The sequence below is a fragment of the Schistocerca piceifrons genome, chromosome 7 (genome assembly GCF_021461385.2).
Source record: "Schistocerca piceifrons isolate TAMUIC-IGC-003096 chromosome 7, iqSchPice1.1, whole genome shotgun sequence".
Classification (NCBI taxonomy): domain Eukaryota; kingdom Metazoa; phylum Arthropoda; class Insecta; order Orthoptera; family Acrididae; genus Schistocerca; species Schistocerca piceifrons.
In genome coordinates, this window is record NC_060144.1 from 550,755,811 (window position 1) to 550,775,198 (window position 19,388).

Genomic DNA, 19,388 nt, shown 5'->3' on the forward strand with positions numbered 1-19,388 from the left:
CGAGAGCTGCATCTTCCACTGTGGTAGGGTCATATAAGGTATCATAGTACCTGTGGACTTCGTCCAGTATTTCTTTCTGGCATGTGAGCCTCGTACCAGTATGCGTCTGGACTTCATCAATTAAAGTTTGACGTCTGTTTTTAGCATGCCGCACCAAGTGATACGGAGAAGCTGTTTCATCTGCTACGACTGATGTGGCTTTCGATTTAATTTTCAGTCCCTCCATCTGTTGCCGTTTAATGCTTAATAACTTGGCTTTTATTTTTTTGATATCATTCAGACGAATTACGTCATCATGGGCCTGCTGATATAAGTCTCTTAAAACTTTATAATAAAACTCCATTGTATTCCTCAACTCCCTGTGCCTCGCTGCACTAAACTGCATGACAACTTTCCGCAGCCTTGGGTTAGCCCTCCTAGTCCACCAGTCAATGACTGTTGGGTGCTTGTCTACTGTGTGGAGGCACATAGTCCATGCTACTCTTATTTCCTGTTCCAGTTCTTCGTTAGTTAAAACAGAGATATTTAAATTCCATTGGCCTCTGAATCGACGGGTTGACCGTACACTTAAATTAAAGCAAGTTAAAAGTTTACTGTGATCGCTAAAATACACGGGAATAGTGTCAATGTTTAATACATAATTTTGCAAATTTGGTGGCACGTAAATTCTATCTAGTCTGCTGCGGGAGTGGCTGGTTATATGCGTGAACCCGACTGACGTCGGGTGCTGAAGTTCCCACACATCCTTAAGGTGTAGATCACTTACTAACTGTTTTAACTGTGGCGAGTAATTGAAATTGGGTTGTTGATCTTTCTGGTTTAAAACACAGTTAAAGTCTCCACCTAGTGTAAGAGAACACGGATTTTTCCTCAATAAATAAATCCGTTCATCTTGAAAAAACTTCACACGATCCAATGTGTGGGAATTTCCTGATGGGGCGTAAAGGTTTTTATGCCTATGGCTCTTCCTGATTCTAGTAGTTCGATTTCAGTCACCGGAATGCCGTCCTTTATAAGAATGGCTGTACCGATATTGGCTTCCGTAGAAACATTAACAATTTCAAAAAAGCCTGGGATCCGAAATTCCGTTATCGCAACCTCTTGTAGCAACGCGATATCTGTCCCAGACTGGTACAAGAATTCTTTTAGTGCTGCCAATTTCAAGGGTGACTGTATTTTATTAATGTTAGTAGTAGTAATGTTATAAGCTTGCATCACAGACATACCAGAAGAAGCTATTTGGGATGAGGATCGGTATGATTATAGCATCAACGTGCTTCTCTACAATTCACGATCTTTACAAGCTGTGTGCCCATTACATGTACTAACTTACTAGAAAAATTTTCACTGCTGTTAAACAAAGTGCTCTAGAAGAAAAGTATCCTGAAATCCTGACAATGCATTGCTATAAGTCACTGTGGCCCTTCTCTTTCTCCTCTTCCGTGTTGGCCCTGATGACTTCATATTTAATATTCTTTTTCTTGATGTCTTTCTTCTCTGGTGTGGCTTTCGCTTGATGACGCGTGACAGCAAGACCCGGTTTCGGTCGCAGCCGCCGGTGGTGGCCGTCTGGCGCAACGGCGGTGGCTTGCGACTCGTCGGCATGGTGTCTGTTATGTTGTTTTGCTGGCGAGGCGGTGATGCTTGTTTATTTCCTCCTTCGGTGCGGCGTTGCGCTTCGGAGTCAGCAGGTTGTTTACTTGGTACTTCCTCGTACTGTTCGCACTGTATGGGCTGTGCACTCGATGCGGTTATTGCAGCTGTGACCTCAGGCTCAGGGTCACATTTCCGTGAAAGGTCACTACCAGCTGCGTCACTATCTGTTCGTGGCAGTATAAGTCCTTGTGCGGAAGTGGGAGCCACATCGACCTGCATTTCATCTCCTTTTTCCACTTCCAACAGATCTTCAGGACTGGGCTCCGGCTTCCTGGCAACGGGTGTTTCACAGGAAGAGTCCTCATCAACAGATTTTTCAGTGTCCTCTAGAGGACGCTTTTTAGTGCGAATCTCGCTGTCACGGGACGGAATTTCAGCAGTTAACGCACGTTTTAAAGACGGAAATTCATTAATTGCAACATTTTCAGGGTCAGTAACAGGATCCACGACAGCCGCCGGCTCTGTTGTATTACTGGCTGGCAACAAATCGTTGAGTGTTAATTTCCGGCGTTGCGTAAGGTTATTTGTTAGCACAAAAACACGGCGAGGGCAGTCCTGACGGAGGTGACCAGACTCGTTACACACATGACATGTAGGGGTTTGCCCTGAGTACACAACATGCTCCTTGTGCCCGTCTACAAAGATGTGGGAGGGAATGTTTGCCTTCACTTCCATCTCCACGGAGCGAATGCCGTTAAAGCACTGCAGCTTGAAATGCGAAGCCCACCTTTCGTTGACTATTTGCCTGACAACCCCATTCCTTGAAAGGACATCTTTAATTTTCGAGTTGTATACTTCTATGGGAATATACAAAACCATAACATTCCTAATTACAGACTCGGAATTCCGGAGTTTTACAGTACTTGTAGTACCATCACGGTGTATAAATTCCGTTTCATAACCAAATTTTTCGAGAAAGCGGTCTACACTCACGGAATCGTTAAACTTTACAAAAATGCAATATTCATCAGAGTCTAGCTGCATGGTGTGAACAGATTCGGAATGAAGGCCAATTACCTCGGTAATCCAGTCGTGTATTTAAAGTGCAGAGGGCTCTCCTCGACGGGTGTACTTGTCGAAGGTGAAAATCACGGTGTTATTTCTCACGGAGTTTGCCATGGTGTTCTGCAGCGAAGAAATGTAGGAGAACGCCGAAATCCCAACGACACTACGTAGAAAGTCGACACGAACGAAGACCAAATGCTCAATTGATAACGCTTAATTCACGTGCAAAACGCCAATAAACGATCACGAAATACGAAAACACTGGCGTAAACACTGAACGATCACGGAGCAAACTTGAGGAGCGTACGACCGCTGCGACAGCTAAAGTTAGACTATTGACGTTGCCTATCTTGCGCATGGACTACTCAGTTTGTATATTTTGCTTATTTTTTTCATAGTTCCCCACAACTTCTTCCTGTTTTCTCGATTGATCTGTGTTCAGTTTCTCAAGGCCTATCCACTGTGTCAACATATAACTAAATCTGAGGGGGGTGCGATGGGGAGGTTCCCTTGTTAGCATAGTGGACTTGCATTCGGGAGGACGACGGTTCAATCCCCGTCCGGCCATCCAGATTTCAGATTTCCGTGATATCCGTAAAGCGATCCTGGCAAATTCTGGGATCGTTCCTATGAAAAGGGCGTGGTTGATATCTTTCCCATCCCTTTCCGTAATCCGAGCACCCGCTGCCTCTCTCACTGCCGACGAGGTATTAAACTCCATCTTCCTTCGTTCTTTCTCCTCTTTCACTCTACCCCTCCCTCAGCCCCAGTTGTTTTCTACAAGTTACCTCGTTTTAAATTCCAGACAGATGTAGGCCATCATCTTCATCGTCTTGAAGTACGCCACGGCTGTCAACTGCCTGTTCTGTTTCTAGTTCAACTGCAGCGAAATCAGCCTGTTTGATACACCTATGTTTAGCAGATGCCGCTACCCTTTGAATACTTTGACCACTGTTACACCGCTTGTCACTTTGAGCGATGCTTTCAGAGCTTCTCTGCAATGCTGTAGATATTCATGCAGCCTGATCTAAGTGCCTGTGTAATCTACTAACTATAATTTGTCCTTATGGAGCCATGTTGACGTAGCTTATGGGTAGAACGAGGTGGCAAGCAGAGTACGGTCACATGATTCTTTTCTGCGTCCAGTGTGCATCAGTTACGAGCAAGACTGGTGATTCAGTTGTACGTTACGTTCGTTCAATAAAGTCGGTAACACATCCAGTGAGTACAAAGGGTTGCAATCAGCATGACGGATGACATTTTCCAATACTTTTAGGAGGAGCTGCCCTCATCACTCTGACTATCCAACTGACGTCTGTGAAAACCACCGTCGGAGGTATGAAGTTCCCACCTGCAGCCAAACATGCAATCATCGTCGCCAGACCTCCGTCTCTGAACTAGCTATAGTTCCTGTTTTCTTCCCTACTGTTAATTATATGAGGACTTTTTGTCGCATTACTGAGAGACGAGATTCACTAACATTAAATATCTGGTCAAGAGGCTAACAATACTTAGTGAATCGTAATCCTGTTGAGGTTGCAGCTTTTCTGGCCATGTTTGCTTACAAATGGATTTGTTTTTGAAGGGGGTCCAGCTTGAGTAAAACTCAATTTTATCTTTTCTTCTATTTCTCAGACATGTTTGGCACCATCAGTAAGCATCTATTCTCTTTATGTTAAACAGGGAAAATGTTCTTTACTACTTGTACATACACAAATTTGAATATAAAGGAATAGGAATCAAATAAATGGCAAAACCCACAGCAGAAAGTACCAGGAACCATTAGCACGTGATACGCCAGAAGAAAATCATCACCTCAAGGCACCATTTACAACGTCAGAACTTACTGTAGCCATTTCCAGGTTGAAGATTAACAGAGCTCCTGGTATCGATGAACTTAGAGTCGAGCAATTTAAAAACTTTGGCAGTAATATCCTACAGTGGCTGCTAGATTTGATAATCGCATGTGTAGAAAGGCTCCATATTCCAAATATGTGGAGGAAAGCTCGAGTGGTTGCAGTTCTGAAACCAGGAAAGGATGATCGAAAAAGCTTCCGACCTGTGTCTCTTTTATGTCACTGTTTTAAAATCTTGGAATGCCGGACGCTAAGTCGCATAGAAAACGTCTTGGAACAACAGATCATCCCACTGTAGGCAGGTTTCCGCCAAGGCAAATCGTGCTGCGATCAAGTCCTGAACCTGACCCAACGTATCGAGGATGGGTTTGAGAGGAAAGAGATCACGGGAGTGGCATTCATAGACCTTTCATATGATACTGTAAACCATCGAAGGCTCCTTAGGAAAGTATATAATGTGACTAGAGATTACCATTTAACATCACTGATAGGCACTTTCCTGCATAATAGGAGATTTTTCGTCTGTCCCCAGGACAAGAAGAGCAGGTGAAGTAATCAAAGGAATGGTCTACCTCAGGGAAGCGTCCTCGCCCCATCTCTGTATAATATATATACAAATAACCAACCAGTGGCAAACATCAAGCTCCAATTTATGTATGCCGATGACACTGCAGTTGCAGCCCAAGGTAACAACTCCATGGATGTGCAGCAGAAAATAACCAGTACCTTGGAAGCTCTCTCCCAGTATTATGAGGCAAACCACCTAAGGCCGAACCCTTCAAAGACGCAGGTCTGTGCATTCCATTTAAAGAACAGGGAGGCAAACCGTGAATTAAATGTAATATGAATAGGTGAACGTCTCAAGCATTGAAAACGGCCAAATACCTTGGTGTCACGTTGGATCGCACACTGACCTATAAACATTATTGTAATGCCACAAGGGAAAAAGTCTCAACTAGAAACAACATTATCAGGAAACTAACCAGCGGATCCTGGGGTGCAAACCCAAAAGTCCTGATAACTTCAGCCCTTGCGCTCAGTGTGTCAGCCGCGGAATACGCCGCTCCAGTATGGTCTTCATCAACACACGCGAGAAGAGTTGATTCGCGCTGAATGAAATGGCACAGATTGTTACCGGATGCTTGAGGCCAACCCCAGTGCACAAGATGTACTTAATCATGGGGATCGCACCGCCCAACATCGCTGCCGAAGCCGAAAAAAACAAGCAAGAAAAGGACATGCGTCACCCTTTATATGGACACCAGCCTCCTGCCCGACGGCTTTGTTCGAGGAAGAGTTTCCTGTCACGTACCCGAGCCCTGGAACGGTCGGCTGCAGAGAATCGTTTGAAAAGGTGGGAAATCGACCTAAGAAACCCCCATAAAGATGTAAAAGAAGAACTGGCATCTGGTGAAGACCTACCATAAACAGTCTGGAGAACCCTAAACCGTATGAGAGTGGTTCTGTCCAGGATCCTCAACATCTGCTTATCTGTCCATATTTAGACCAGCCCTGCACAATGAATGACTTATGGGAGGCAAATGACAAGGCCATATTGGGTGCTGATTTTTGGAAGTCTGAAGTCTAGTTCCGGACACGGAATGTAAGTAAGTAATAAAATGCACAACCATTCACCTACTAACAATATGCACACACACACATACACACACACACACACACACACACACATACAATGGAAGATAAACCACACAATCATACAAAACTCCCGCCCAGAACCCATTCAAGTGTTCAGCTACCATCACCTTCTTCTAGTAATTTGTAAAAGGTGACAGTGACAGCTACATAGGACATCCTCAGTCGTCAAATTTCTTTGTAAATAACTTTTCTTCATTATGTTCTGTATGGTTGCAAATGTTAAAGTGTGAAAGAGAAAAGTGCAATGGAAAACATAAAAATTCAGCAAAACTACAGCGTGTAGTAACAAGGTATACATAGAAACTATGTCTATTCCTCGAATTTGTAAATACTATTAAGAACACAAATTTATATGCGGACAAGTAGTAAACATCATTTATCCTATAAAAGTCCTATGCTGATGCTGAAACTTCAGATGTCTTGGTGGTAGAAGAAAAGATGAAATTGTGCTTTGCTCACGGTGAATATCTACAAAAACAAATGTATTAATGTATCCTGTTTCCAGAAGGTAAAAAAAAAGTTCATAAGTATCTAGGTAATATTCAGTTGCTTTCTATCCATTTTTTCATGCTTTAAAGTACTTTGATCTACGTTCTTCCTAGCCATCTTTCTACAGAAGGTAGTTTCTGGTATGATGAATAACCTTGCTGCTTTATTAAAAAAAAAAAAAAAATGGCTTTGAGCACTATGGGACTTAACATCTGAGATCATCAGTCCCCTAGAACTTAGAACTACTTAAACCTAACCAAACTAAGGACATCACACACATTCATGCACGAGGCAGAATTCGAACCTGCGACCGTAGCGGTAGCACGGATCCAGACTGAAGCGCCTAGAACCACTCAGCCACGCCGGCCGGCCTGCTTTATTTTCTGTTGTAGTTCTGTGCCTGACAGGATTTATTGCTATAACGATGAGCCATTTCTGTAGCATTGCCCCCTTTTCTGGCTATAACCTTCGTCATGACATAGTCTCAACTACTAGACTACAGAGTGGTTGCAATATGCAACAGAGAGTTTCGTACTTCACGCGACGCCATTTTGGAAAACACCAATGAAATTGTACTTTCAATAAAAATTTACACCAACTGAAACCATTACCTGCGACTTTAATTCTGCTACTACAATGAAGAGCCAATGAAACTGGTACATCTGCCTAATATCGTTGTGTGTCCTCGCGAGCACGCAGGAGTGCCGCAACACGACGTGGCATAGACTCGAATAATATCCGAAGTCGTGCTGGAAGGAACTGACACCATGAATCCTGCAAGGCTGTCCATAAATTCTCAAGAGTACGTGGGGATGGAGATCTCTTCCGAACAGCACGTTGCAAGGCATCCGACATATGCTCCATAATGTTTATGTCTTGGGTGACTGGCGGCCAGCGGAAGTGTTGAAACTCAGTAGAGTGTTCCTGGAGCCACTCTGTAGGGATTTTGGACACGTGGGTGTCGCATTGTCCTGGTGGGACTTCCCATGTCCGTTGGAATGCACAATGGATGCAGGTCGTCAGACAGTATGCTTACGTACGTATCACCTGTCAGAGTCGTATCTAGACGTATCATGGGTCCCATATCCCTCCAACTGCACACGTCCCACACCATTACAGAGCATTCACCAGCTTGAACAGCCCCTGCTGAAATGCAGGGGCCATAGCCGTACACGTCCGTCTGCTAGATGTAATATGGAATGAGGCTCGTCGGCCGGCCGGAGTGGCCGAGCAGTTCTAGGCTCTACAGTCTGGAGCCGCGCGACCGCTACGGTCGCAGGTTCGAATCCTGCCTCGGGAATGGATGTGTGTTGTGTCCTTACGTTAGTTAGGTTTAAGTAGTTATAAGTTCTAGGAGACTGATGACCTCAGCAGTTAAGTCCCATAGTGCTCAGGGCAATTTGAACCATTTTTTTGAGGCTCGTCCGTCCAAGCAACCCACTCATTAACAGTGTCGGTGTTGGCTGGCCCAGGCGATGCGTAAAGCTTAGTGTCGTGCAGTCATCAAGGGTACACGAGTGAGACTTTGGCTCCGAAAGCCCATATCGACGATGTTTCATTGAATGGTTCGCACGCTGACAATTGCTGATGCCCAAGTATTGAAATCTGCAGCAATTTGCGGAAGGGTTGCACTTTTGTCACTTTGAACAATTCTCTTCAGGCATCGTTGGTCCCGTTCTTGCAGGATCTTTTGCCGGCCGCAGCGATGTTGGAGATTAGATGTTTTACCGGTTTCCTGATATTCACGGCACACTTGGGAAATGGTCTTACGGCAAAGCACAATGGAATCCCCAATGGAGATTCTGTGTCCCATCGCTCATGCTCCGACTGTAACACCACGTTCGAACTCACTTAAATCACAATAACTTGCAATTGTAGTCGCAGTAACCGTTCTAACAACTACGCCAGACAGTTGTTGTCTTATATAGGTTTTGCTGACCACAGCGCCATATTCTGACTGTTTACATATCTCTGTTTACCTTACCAGTTTCTTTGGTGCTTAAGTGTAACTCATCAAGGAGGAGCAGTGTGCTAATTTATAAATAGAAGTTAAATGTAGGATTATTTGAGTTTATCTTTCAAAAATGTTTCGGAACTGTAGTGCAGATTGTGTCCACTCACAGAGGTACACAGTGGTGATACTAATTAATGCTGCTTCTAGTCACCAAAACAGAACATTACAGGAGTCACAAACATGTCTTCCACCAGATGGAAAATGTCTATAACACTGTTCCGTTTCATATTACAAACTTTTTTCATATTACCCTCACTTTTCACGCCAAATTACATACCTACTGCGAGTAAAGAATGGGCTCTTGCGACAATATTCACCCACAATAGCGCATGAGGGATTTTGCCCGATTGACTACGCGTTACACATCAAAGAATATTGAACATTCGTCTCAACTGTACGACAAGTTGGTTAAGAATGCAATTTCGCTCTTATCGGAAACTTTCTGTACACAGTATTCTCGACTGTATCTAAATTAAGGTTTTCACCAGCTTTACAGTTGTGAGTTGGGTTGAGGGAGGAGACCAGACCGCGAGGCCATCGGTCTCACAGGATTAGGGAAGGACGGGGAAGGAAATCGGCCGTGCCTTTTCAAAGGAATCATCCCGGCATTTGCCTGGAGCGATTTAGGGAAATCACGGAAAACCTAAATCAGGATGGCCGGACGCGGGACTGAATCGTCGTCCTCCCGAATGCGAGTCCAGTGTGCTAGCCAATGCGCCACCTCGCTCGGTCTTTACAGTTATGACTAAGCTGTTCACCGCCCTTCAATTACATATTCTGTAAGTGCCCCATCCTAACTGCTCTGTGACTATGACATAGATACAAAGAAATAAATTATTATTTCTCAGTTCCTCTCGAGTCGTACACTCTAAGGCAAAAAGAGTGGCGTACCGCGAAGAAATTATCTGAACGGGACGGAAATCGGTATATGTGATGTACATGCACAGATAAACACATCATTACAGTGTCACAAATATCGGATTCTTTATTCAAGAGAAAGAGCTTCACAAATTGAGCTCGGCCAACCTCTGGCCTCTATGCGTGCAGTTATCCGGCTTGGCACTGCTTGATAGCGTTCTTGGATGTCCTCGTGAGGGATATTGTGCCAAATTCTGTCCAACTAGTGCGTTAGCTCGTCAGGTTCCCGAGCTGGTGGGATGGCAACTCTTATTATGCCCCTTGTCCCTCAAGGAAGGGTTCGGCAAGCACGAAAACAAGCCGTAGAATCACTAGCCCTATGCAAGCGGGCAATATCTTACTGAAATATAAACCCAGGATGGCTTGCCATGAAGGCAATAACACGGAGCGTAGAATATCGTCGACTTATCGCTGTGCTGTAGAGGTGCCGCAGGTAACAATCAAAGGGGATATGTAACGAAGTGAAATGGCACAGTAGACCTTTACCTCTGGCTGTGAGGCTTTATAGCGGGCAATAGTCAGATTCGTATCCCATTGTTGTCCGGTGTGTCTTCACACGTCTTCGGCGTGGAATCTCACTGACTGTAGTAGAATTATCTTTAGTGATGAGTCGAGCTTCGAACTGAGCCCCGACGACCGGTGAAGCTGTGTCTGGAGGTGACGCGGAATATCGACCAGCAAATGTCCCGACGACAGCGAGTGATGGTCTGGGGTGCCTCTTTCCATAGCGACATCATTTGGTTGTCATCCGTGGCACAGTTACAGCACAGTAGTACGTCGACGGTATTCTACGCCCCACGTTGTTGCCCTTCGTGACAAGTCATCGCAACTCATATTTCAACAAGATAATGTCCGCACGCAAACGGCGAGGCATTTTACTGCTGGTTTTCGTACTTGCTAAAGCCTACCGTCCAGAAATATCGCCGGATCTCTTCTCAGTTGACAACGTTTGGAAGATTAGGGCCCTCCAACCAGCTCGAGATTCTGACGACAATTGGGCAGATTTGGCACGAAATCTCTCAAGAGAATACCCAAAGACTCTGTGAGTAATGCCAAGCTCAATAACTGTTTGCATGAGGCTAGATGTGGAACAACGCGTTATTGACTTATTCTTTTTCTTGAATAAATCATCCGATTTTTCTTAAATTGTAATCATTTTTTTGTCTGTACGCCTGCATCACATCTACCGCTTTCCGTCTCATTCAGAGAAATCCTTGGTAGTCCGTCACTTTCTTTTTCTTAGAGTTTGTTAAGGAATTTTAAAGTTTAATGTCTCATCGATATCCTGGTTTTTCAAAATAGATGGTAATTCAGCTGCAAAAATTTGCTCAGATGTTTCTAAGAACGTCCTCTCCATGGGACATCGATAACAAATGCTACTGGTAGCGTTTTCTTCTGGAGGTGGCAAGTCTAGAGCCACACTTCACTTTCTTGTTTAGGAAAAAAGTATTTGCTTCCTTTCTAATGGTTTCTCTGTTGGAGTCCCGCTTTCAAGTACACTCAGTTCCGTTTAAATCAGGCGGGCTGTGAAGCTATATTCTGTCATTATTACTTGCCATTCAACAATGATATTGATGTTACCAGTTTGAAGATTAGCAGCTTGGCTGATTTAATTCAGATTGAGTATACTTGAGTAACTTATAGTGAGGAAATAAAAACATGTTTTTATATTTAAAAAAATAAAAAAATGAAAGTGTAGCTGTGAAGTGTTACTTAAATAAATGTGCTTGATCATTTACAAATTCACACCAAAATTTCTCCTCCGAAGATAATCTCTACATCTGCATCTACGTGATTACTCTGCTATTCAGAATAAAGTGCCTGGCAGAGGGTTCAATGAACCACCTTCATGCTGTCTCTCTACCGTTCCACTCCCGAACGGCATGCGGGAAAAACGAGCACTTCAATTTTTCTGTGCGAGCCATGATTTCTCTTATTTTATCGCGATGATCATTTCTCCCTATGTAGATGGGTGCCAACAGAATGTTTTCGCAATCGGAGGAGAAAACTGCTGATTGAAATTTCAAGAGAAGATCCCGTCGCAAAGCAAAACACCTTAGTTTTAATAATTGCCACTCCAATTCACGTATCATGTCTGTGATACTATCTCCACTATTTCGCGATAATACGAGGCCTGTTCAGAAAGTAAGCTCCGATTGATTGCCAAATTGAAACCACAGTGAACATCAGAAATGTTTTACTTGTAACAATTAGCTACACCTTTCAGCTACTTCTCTACGTAGTCGCCGTTCTGACTTAGACTTTTGTCATAGCGTTGTACCAACTTTTCGATAGCCTCATCATAGAAGGCAGCCGCTAGTGCTTTCCGCCAATTCTCCACGCTGGCCTACACCTCGTTGTCTGTGTCAAAATGTTGTCTTCAAAGACAGTGGTTCATGTGACCAGAGATGAAACTCAGGGGGAGACAATTGCGGACTGTATTGTGGGTAATCTAACATTTCCATTTGAAAACGATGCAGGAGCATCTTCATTGCCCCTGCAGAATGCGGCTGAGAATTGTCGTGAAGACGAAACAGCACGACAGTTATGTAATGTTAGCTGCATAGCTTCAGGCGAAATTTCTCACCAGGCCCTCGTACTTGGCGGCAGAAACTATTTTCTAGACATCTTTACGCAGTCACTGCGAGCTTAGAAATGAGAAGAGCGACGTGATGCTAACTGGGGTTATACTAGAGACACTACCCAACACATCTGTGCAAAGCTTTATCGGATTTTCATAGTCGTTTCCATTTCGCGACCGATCGGAGCTTACTTCCTGAACGCCCCTCGTACAAAACGAGCTGCCCTTCTTTGTAATTTTTCTATGAAGGAGATATTAAAGTCTTCATTACTGAAAATGTTTTCATTGCAAAACATCAAGCCGGGAAAGTGGGGACAGATGGTAACGTAATCTAAAGATTTCACACCGCTTTCTGGGACGAATTCTAGATGTATTTTGTTTGTCTCCTGCAGTGACTCCGTACTACTATTGATTGTTATCCGTCAGTCGAATAAGAAATTTACACTCGGCACCTCCCGTGGTGTCAACAGACAGAATTAGGCTGTCTTTGCGAGAACCAAATTTTATCCTCTCCCTTGTATTTCATATTCATCATCATCGACACAAGCATGACGCCACATTGCACTTACACTCAATACGCTCGTGTAGAAGAAACGGTTTAGGTTGGGGCATCAACTGTACACGTTATCCAGTAGGGTCGTACTAGGCTGTTAGACACACAGGCGTCTAAATCCAATGCGTCCGCTGACGCGCCGCGCGGTGTCTTGCGTTGCAGATGTACTCGTTGAGGATGCTGATGCAGGGTCCCAAGGAGGAGCCCAAGGCGCCTCTGGAGAACAACGTGCGACCGCCGCAGCACCTGCACCACCGCACCGTCAGGACCAACATCGACTTCACGTGGCCCACGTCCACCCTCGAGAAGGTAAAGGTATCTCTGTAACTTCTCATCTGTGCTGTACATTAACATTAACGTCGTATTTTGTATCCGTTCGTCATCAGCTTTCGCCAAGGCTTACTGGGTGATCAAAAAGTCCCTATAAATTTGAAAGCTGAATAAATCACGGAATAATGTAGATTGAGAGGTACAAATTGACACACAAGCTTGGAATGACATGGTTTTTTAATAGAACCAAAAAAATACAAAAGTTCACAAATGTCCGACAGATGGCGCTTCATCTGATCAGAATAGCAATAATTAGCGTAACAAAGTAAGACAAAGCAAAGATGATGTTCTTTACAGGAAATGCTCAATGTGTCCACCATCATTCCTGAACTATAGCTGTAGTCGAGGAATAATGTTGTGAACAGCACTGTAAAGCATGTCCGGAGTTATGGAGAGGCATTCGCGTCGGATGTTGTCTTTCAGCATCCCTAGAGATGTCGGTCGATCACGATACACTTGCGACTTCAGGTAACCCCAAAGCCAATAATCGCACGGACTGAGGTCTCGGGACCTGGGAGGCCAATCGTGACGAAAATGGCGGCTGAGCACACGATCAACACCAAACGGCGCGCACAAGAGATCTTTCACGCGCCTAGCAATATGGGGTGGAGCGCCATCCTGCACAAACATCGTACGTTCCAGCATGTGTTCATCAGCCAGGCTGGGGATGATGCGATTCTGTAAACATCGGCGTACCTCTAACCCGTGACGGTAGCAGTTACAAAACCAGAATCACGCATTTCCTCGAAGAAAAAAGGCCCGATAACGGTAGATGTGGTAAATCCAACCCATACCGTGACTTTATTGTCGTCCAATGGAGTTTCCACGACAGTTCTAGGAGTGTCGGTAGCCCAAATTCTACAGTTGTGGGCGATGACAGACCCTCGGATCGTGAAATGAGCTTCGTCGGTCCACAACACGTTACTCAACCAATCGTCATCTTCCGCCATCTTTTGAAACGCCCACACCGCAAATGCCCTCCGCTTCACTAAATCGCCAGGTAACAGTTCAAATGGTTTAAATGGCTTTGAGCACTATGGGACTTAACTTCTGTGGTCATCAGTCCCCTAGAACTTAGAACTACTTAAACCTAACTAACCTAAGGACACCACACACATCCGTGCCCGAGGCAGGATTCGAACCTGCGACCGTAGCAGTCCCGCGGTTCCGGACTGCGCGCCTAGAACCACTAGACCACCGCGGCCGGCAGGTAACAGTTCATGATGCCGATGGATGTTGTACTGATAGCATCACAGGGTACGCCAAAGTGCCAACCAAACAGTAGTGTATGGAATGCCAGTGTGACGTGCGACTGCACGAGAGCTGACTTCCCCGTGCATAGACGAACTCGCTATAGTCTCCATTTTTCCCTGAACTGTTTCAGCAGCATTACGCATTGTGCTCGGTCGGACACTACGTAGTCTATCGTCTAAACAACCAGTGGCTTCGAACTTCGAAATCATTCTCGCCACAGCTACATTTGTCAACGTAACTTCACCCGTTCGAGTCCCCTTCCCATGGCAATAGGATCGCATCGCTGAACTAGCACATTCCCGATTCTGATAAAACAGCTTCACTAAAAGCGCCTTTTCAGGTAACGTCAATATGCTGCGACTGCTGGCGCATCTGATTCTCTCTCTCATTACAGCTCCTTTTATACACGATTGTCATGCGCAGTGACTGACGTTTTGCTGTCCAGCGCCATCTGTCGGCCATTTTGTGAACTTTGTTCTTTTTTTTTTGTTCTTATAAAACACCATGTCATTCCAAGCATGTGTGTCAATTTTTACCTCTCTATCTACACTGTTCCGTGGTTTATTAAGTTGTCAAATTTATTCTGACTTTTTGATCACCCGGTACTTCCTTACACTTGTGGTACTAGTGCCTGTTTCGTCGGCCCTTATTGCGGTAGAAATTGTTAACTGTAAGACAAAAGAATAAATGTGTTAATAGGAAGGGAAAAAAACAGAAAGGCATAGACAGAAAGAAGCGGGAAGAGGGAAGAGGAAAAAGGAAATAAAAGCAAAATGTATGGTGCAACAGTTATACAATGATGTGAAGGTGAGCACCAAGTAGGGAAGGGATGTGAGCAATATCAATCCAGCGCCTATTCTGAACACTTCGAACATATTAAGTGGTGTAGTATGGAACAGAAAGCTCCTTCTCCTAAACTGGCAAGCGAAATTCAAAGACAAGGAGATGATCTTGTACATGGTTTAATAGCAGAGCATCGGCAGGTAACGGACCATGTAACACAGAGAGTTTCCAGAGACGTTTAGAGCACATGTCGAGATATCTCTATAGCGCTCCAGTGCGGCCCGTATACAAAGAGATGCTGTTTCATTCACAGACTGTGGTTGCTTATACAGGGTGGGGAAAGTGAAACTGGCCCGGTCGAGTGGATACAATTGATATGGATGTATGCATATAACCACACCCCGTGGCGCGCGCACCAACCTACTCCCAACAGGATAGACCAGCAGTCCCTCCAGCCTGCCGAACCCTGGAGTACATTTACACAGAGTTCTAAGCAAAGGTCAGTCTGGTCGCGGCAGTAGCTGGCCATCCAAGTCACTTGATGTTTCAGCGAACGAGTACTTTGTGTAGGAGGCTTTAAGTATAACGCGTATGGCGACAACCCCCGTATTATTCAACAACTGCAGCAGAACTCTTCGATTGAGACGGCAGCAATTCTAGCAGTCCAGCTTCGATCCGCCTTGAGCAGCTTCCTAACCTGGGCCCACTAGTGCCAAGAGAAAAGGAATAAGTCCTTCGCACCACTTTTATTTGCCGCATCCCGTAATTACGGGTTCAGTGGTAGCATGGACGTGGGTGCACTTCCTTTTATTAAAAAGACAATGACTACACCTGATTATGCATTATAAGTAATTTTCTCAAGCGCTCTGTAGCCACAGATAGTTTGCTTGAGTGCTGGACCACCAGATGTTGGGGACGGAGAAATTTCTGGGTTTACCTACCAGTTAAATCATAAATTCCTCAAAACGTCGTAGAAGTACAGAAGATCAAGTGGCCGCTTGTCTCAAAAATTCACGCCAAGGCGACGATTGCGAAGAAGTACACCGGTCTCTCCTACTGACGTATGGTTGTTCAGCGAACATGAGCTTCCGCAGCAGCTGCCTGTTTCACGTACCCGTGCGGGCTTCTCCCCATTGGCAACAAAGGATGGAACTTGCGCGCCAGTACCACAACTTGACGTCCACCAAGCGGCAACAGGTGGCCTTTTCAGATGAATCAGGTTTGACGCTACGTCGGACAGATGATTATTGACTTGTACAGCATCTGCTGGAAAACATCCAGCAACACTAGTGGAAAGAGTCCAGTCCCATTCCTTGGGTGATCTCTCATTCTGGAAGGCTCAATAGATTAACACAGTTGTGCATAGTGTATTTGGGGACGATGACCACATCCACATGCAGGACAATGCATAAGTGTACGTGCGTGGTTTGAAGAGCACCAGGATGAATTCACATGACTCCCAGAATTTAAAGCCAGTCGTGAATCTGTGTGCCATGGATCCTCGCACAGCTGACCACGGCACTGGATTCGGCGTGCCTCCACATCCCTCTCAGTAACTTCTGGAACCTCACTCAGTCTCTTCCTGCATGCCTCGCAGAGGTCCGAGCTGCAAAATGTGGTTATTCAGGCTTTTCACAGGTGGTCACATTAAGTGGACACTGTATTTATCGTCCCAAGGCCTCTACCCTCAGGGAAAATGTAATCTTTCCTCAAGAGCAGCTTCCAGATAAACGGAGATCGACTTTATCTTTGCATTCATTCCCACATTTCACACAGCGACGCCGAAGCTAGCTCACTGGCGGTGTTAATAAACACTGCGCAATGCAAGCTCTTGATCTAAATGCATTTAGAGTAAGGAGATAAAATGGATTGCGTAGTCCTTCGTCTACTGAGGAGTCCGTTTCATCATGAACATGTTTCATTTACTTCTCGCATTATCATATCTTCTTTTTCTTCGGCTTGTTCGTCCTTTTTTTCTAGGCTAAAGCCTGTTCTCTTCACTACTACTTAGTCTACCGCGAAGTTCTTCCTCCATCTTTTCCTTGGGCGGCCATTATTTCTTTCACGAGCTGGTGATTTCTTTCTTACGATTTTCACCATCTTCCGTTCACGCATCCTATATGTTCGTTCTATTCATGCTTTCTCTTATGTACCCACTCATTAATGGAGCCCACTTTACATCCTTTTCTAACTCCTTTACCTCTCTCTCTCTCTGTGTCTTCTCTGTAATGCTTCGCACAATTTTCATTTCCGTTGTTTCCAAAAGCCATTTTGTTTTTGTATTTTCGGTCATGTCTCAACGGTGCTAGTTTTGATTGGTGTGTTTGTTGTTCTGTATAATCTTACCTTTGCACCTTTTCCTGTATGCTTGTTTGTCTAAAACGTATCATTTAGACACCCTGCCACTTTGCTTGCTTTTACTATTTGTTTTCTAACATTTCTTTTCGCTTTTTCTCTGCTGGACAGCCCAGTACCAATACTTTTTCCATCCACTTCCAGTTTGCACGTAATTGCTCTCACAGATGTGGTCATACATTTGGTTTTGTGAGTGGATCTGACCACACTTAAGTTTTTGGCTGCCACATTCAATATATGTAAAAGTATCTGCCGGTCATCTTCACTGTTTGGCAACTGAACCGGATAATAAATGATTTTCATTTCTTCGTCCTCCAATCTATGACCACTAGCAGCCAGTACCTTCTTTATACCCGTGACTATATTCTAAAGTAGCGAGCTCACAGAGTCACCTTGTCCAATAAACTATTAACTGCTATGGAACTAGTTAACCTGGAACCAATTTTCGCCTGGATGTAGTTACTGGAGTAAATGTCTCCAGTTGTTCGTATTCAGTTGGAAGAAATCCCCGTATTGTAGAGGTTTACAGTACCTGTTAATTACATCTACATCTGCATCTACATTTATACTCCGCAAGCCACCCAACGGTGTGTGGCGGAGGGCACTTTATGTGCCACTGTCATTATCTCACTTTCCTGTTCCAGTTTGCAGGGAAGAACGACTCCCAGAAAGCCTCCGTGCGCGCTCGAATCTCTCTACTTTTACATTCGTGATCTCCTCAAACAGTATAAGTAGGGGGAAGCAATATATTCGATACCTCATCCAGAAACGCACCCTCTCGAAACCTGGACAGCAAGCTACACCGCGATGCAGAGCGCCTCTCTTGCAGAGTCTGACACTTGAGTTTGCTAAACATCTCTGTACCGCTATCACGCTTACCAAATAACCCTGTGACGAAACGCGTCGCTCTTCTTTGGATCTTCTCTATCTCCTCTGTCACCCCGACCAGGTACGGATCCCACACTGATGAGCAATACTCAAGTATAGGTCGAACGGGTGTTTTGTAAGCCACCTCCTTTGTTGATGGACTACATTTTCTAAGAACTCTCCCAATGAATCTCAACCTGGCACCCGCCTTACCAACAATTAATTTTATGTGATCATTCCACTTCAAATCGTTCCGTACGCATACTCCCAGATATTTTACAGAAGTAACTGCTACCATAATCACACAACAAAGGATCCTTCTTTCTATGTATTTGCAATACATTACATTTGTCTATGTTAAGGGTAAGTTGCCACTCCCTACACCACGTGCCTATCCACTGCAGATCTTCCTGTATTTCGCTGCAATTTTCTAATGCTGCAACTTGTCTGTATACTACAGCATCATCCGCGAAACGCCGCATGGAACTTACATCCTTTTTTTTTGTGAACCTAGCTCTCCATTTGTTTGTAATTTCATTACCAGTTATAACATTGTTAAGATTCTTGGCTAATTTTTCAGTTAGTGAATATCCTACATATTTCAGTAATGCATTGGGAACCCTACCTGTTCCTGGAAACTTCCTATTGTTTAACAGACTTCTAACTTCTTCTACCTCAGCTTGTGAAACGATTACGTCATCATTTACTTGTATACTGATCTGTGCTCCCTCTTCGTTTTCTGAGTACCGTATCGTCATAACGAAATTATGTATTATCGGAGGAGGCTGCCCAGTCTCCGGATGACGCCTCTCAACACGAATAAAATTAATAATACCCTTGCAACTGGCTACTCGCCTTATCGAGCACTGTAAACAGAAAATTATTTGTGCAACACTATTGCCGGCCGCGGTGGTCTAGCGGTTCTAGGCGCACAGTTCGGAACCGCGCGACTGCTACGGTCGCAGGTTCGAATCCTGCCTCGGGCATGGATGTGTGTGATGTCCTTAGGTTACTTAGGTTTAAGTAGTTCTAAGTTCGAGGGGACTTATGACCACAGCAGTTGAGTCCCAT

General features: G+C 44.6%; 1 protein-coding gene across 1 annotated transcript in view; it reads left to right on the plus strand.

Annotated features, from left to right (window-relative positions):
* The window catches only part of LOC124805061 (carbonic anhydrase-related protein 10-like), a 392,918-nt gene that overhangs the window by 330,270 nt on the left and 43,260 nt on the right, over positions 1-19,388 (plus strand). Inside the window, exon 9 of the mRNA XM_047265485.1 lies at positions 12,891-13,037. Coding sequence (XP_047121441.1) covers positions 12,891-13,037 — 147 coding nt within the window. The remainder of the gene's footprint in view (positions 1-12,890; positions 13,038-19,388) is intronic.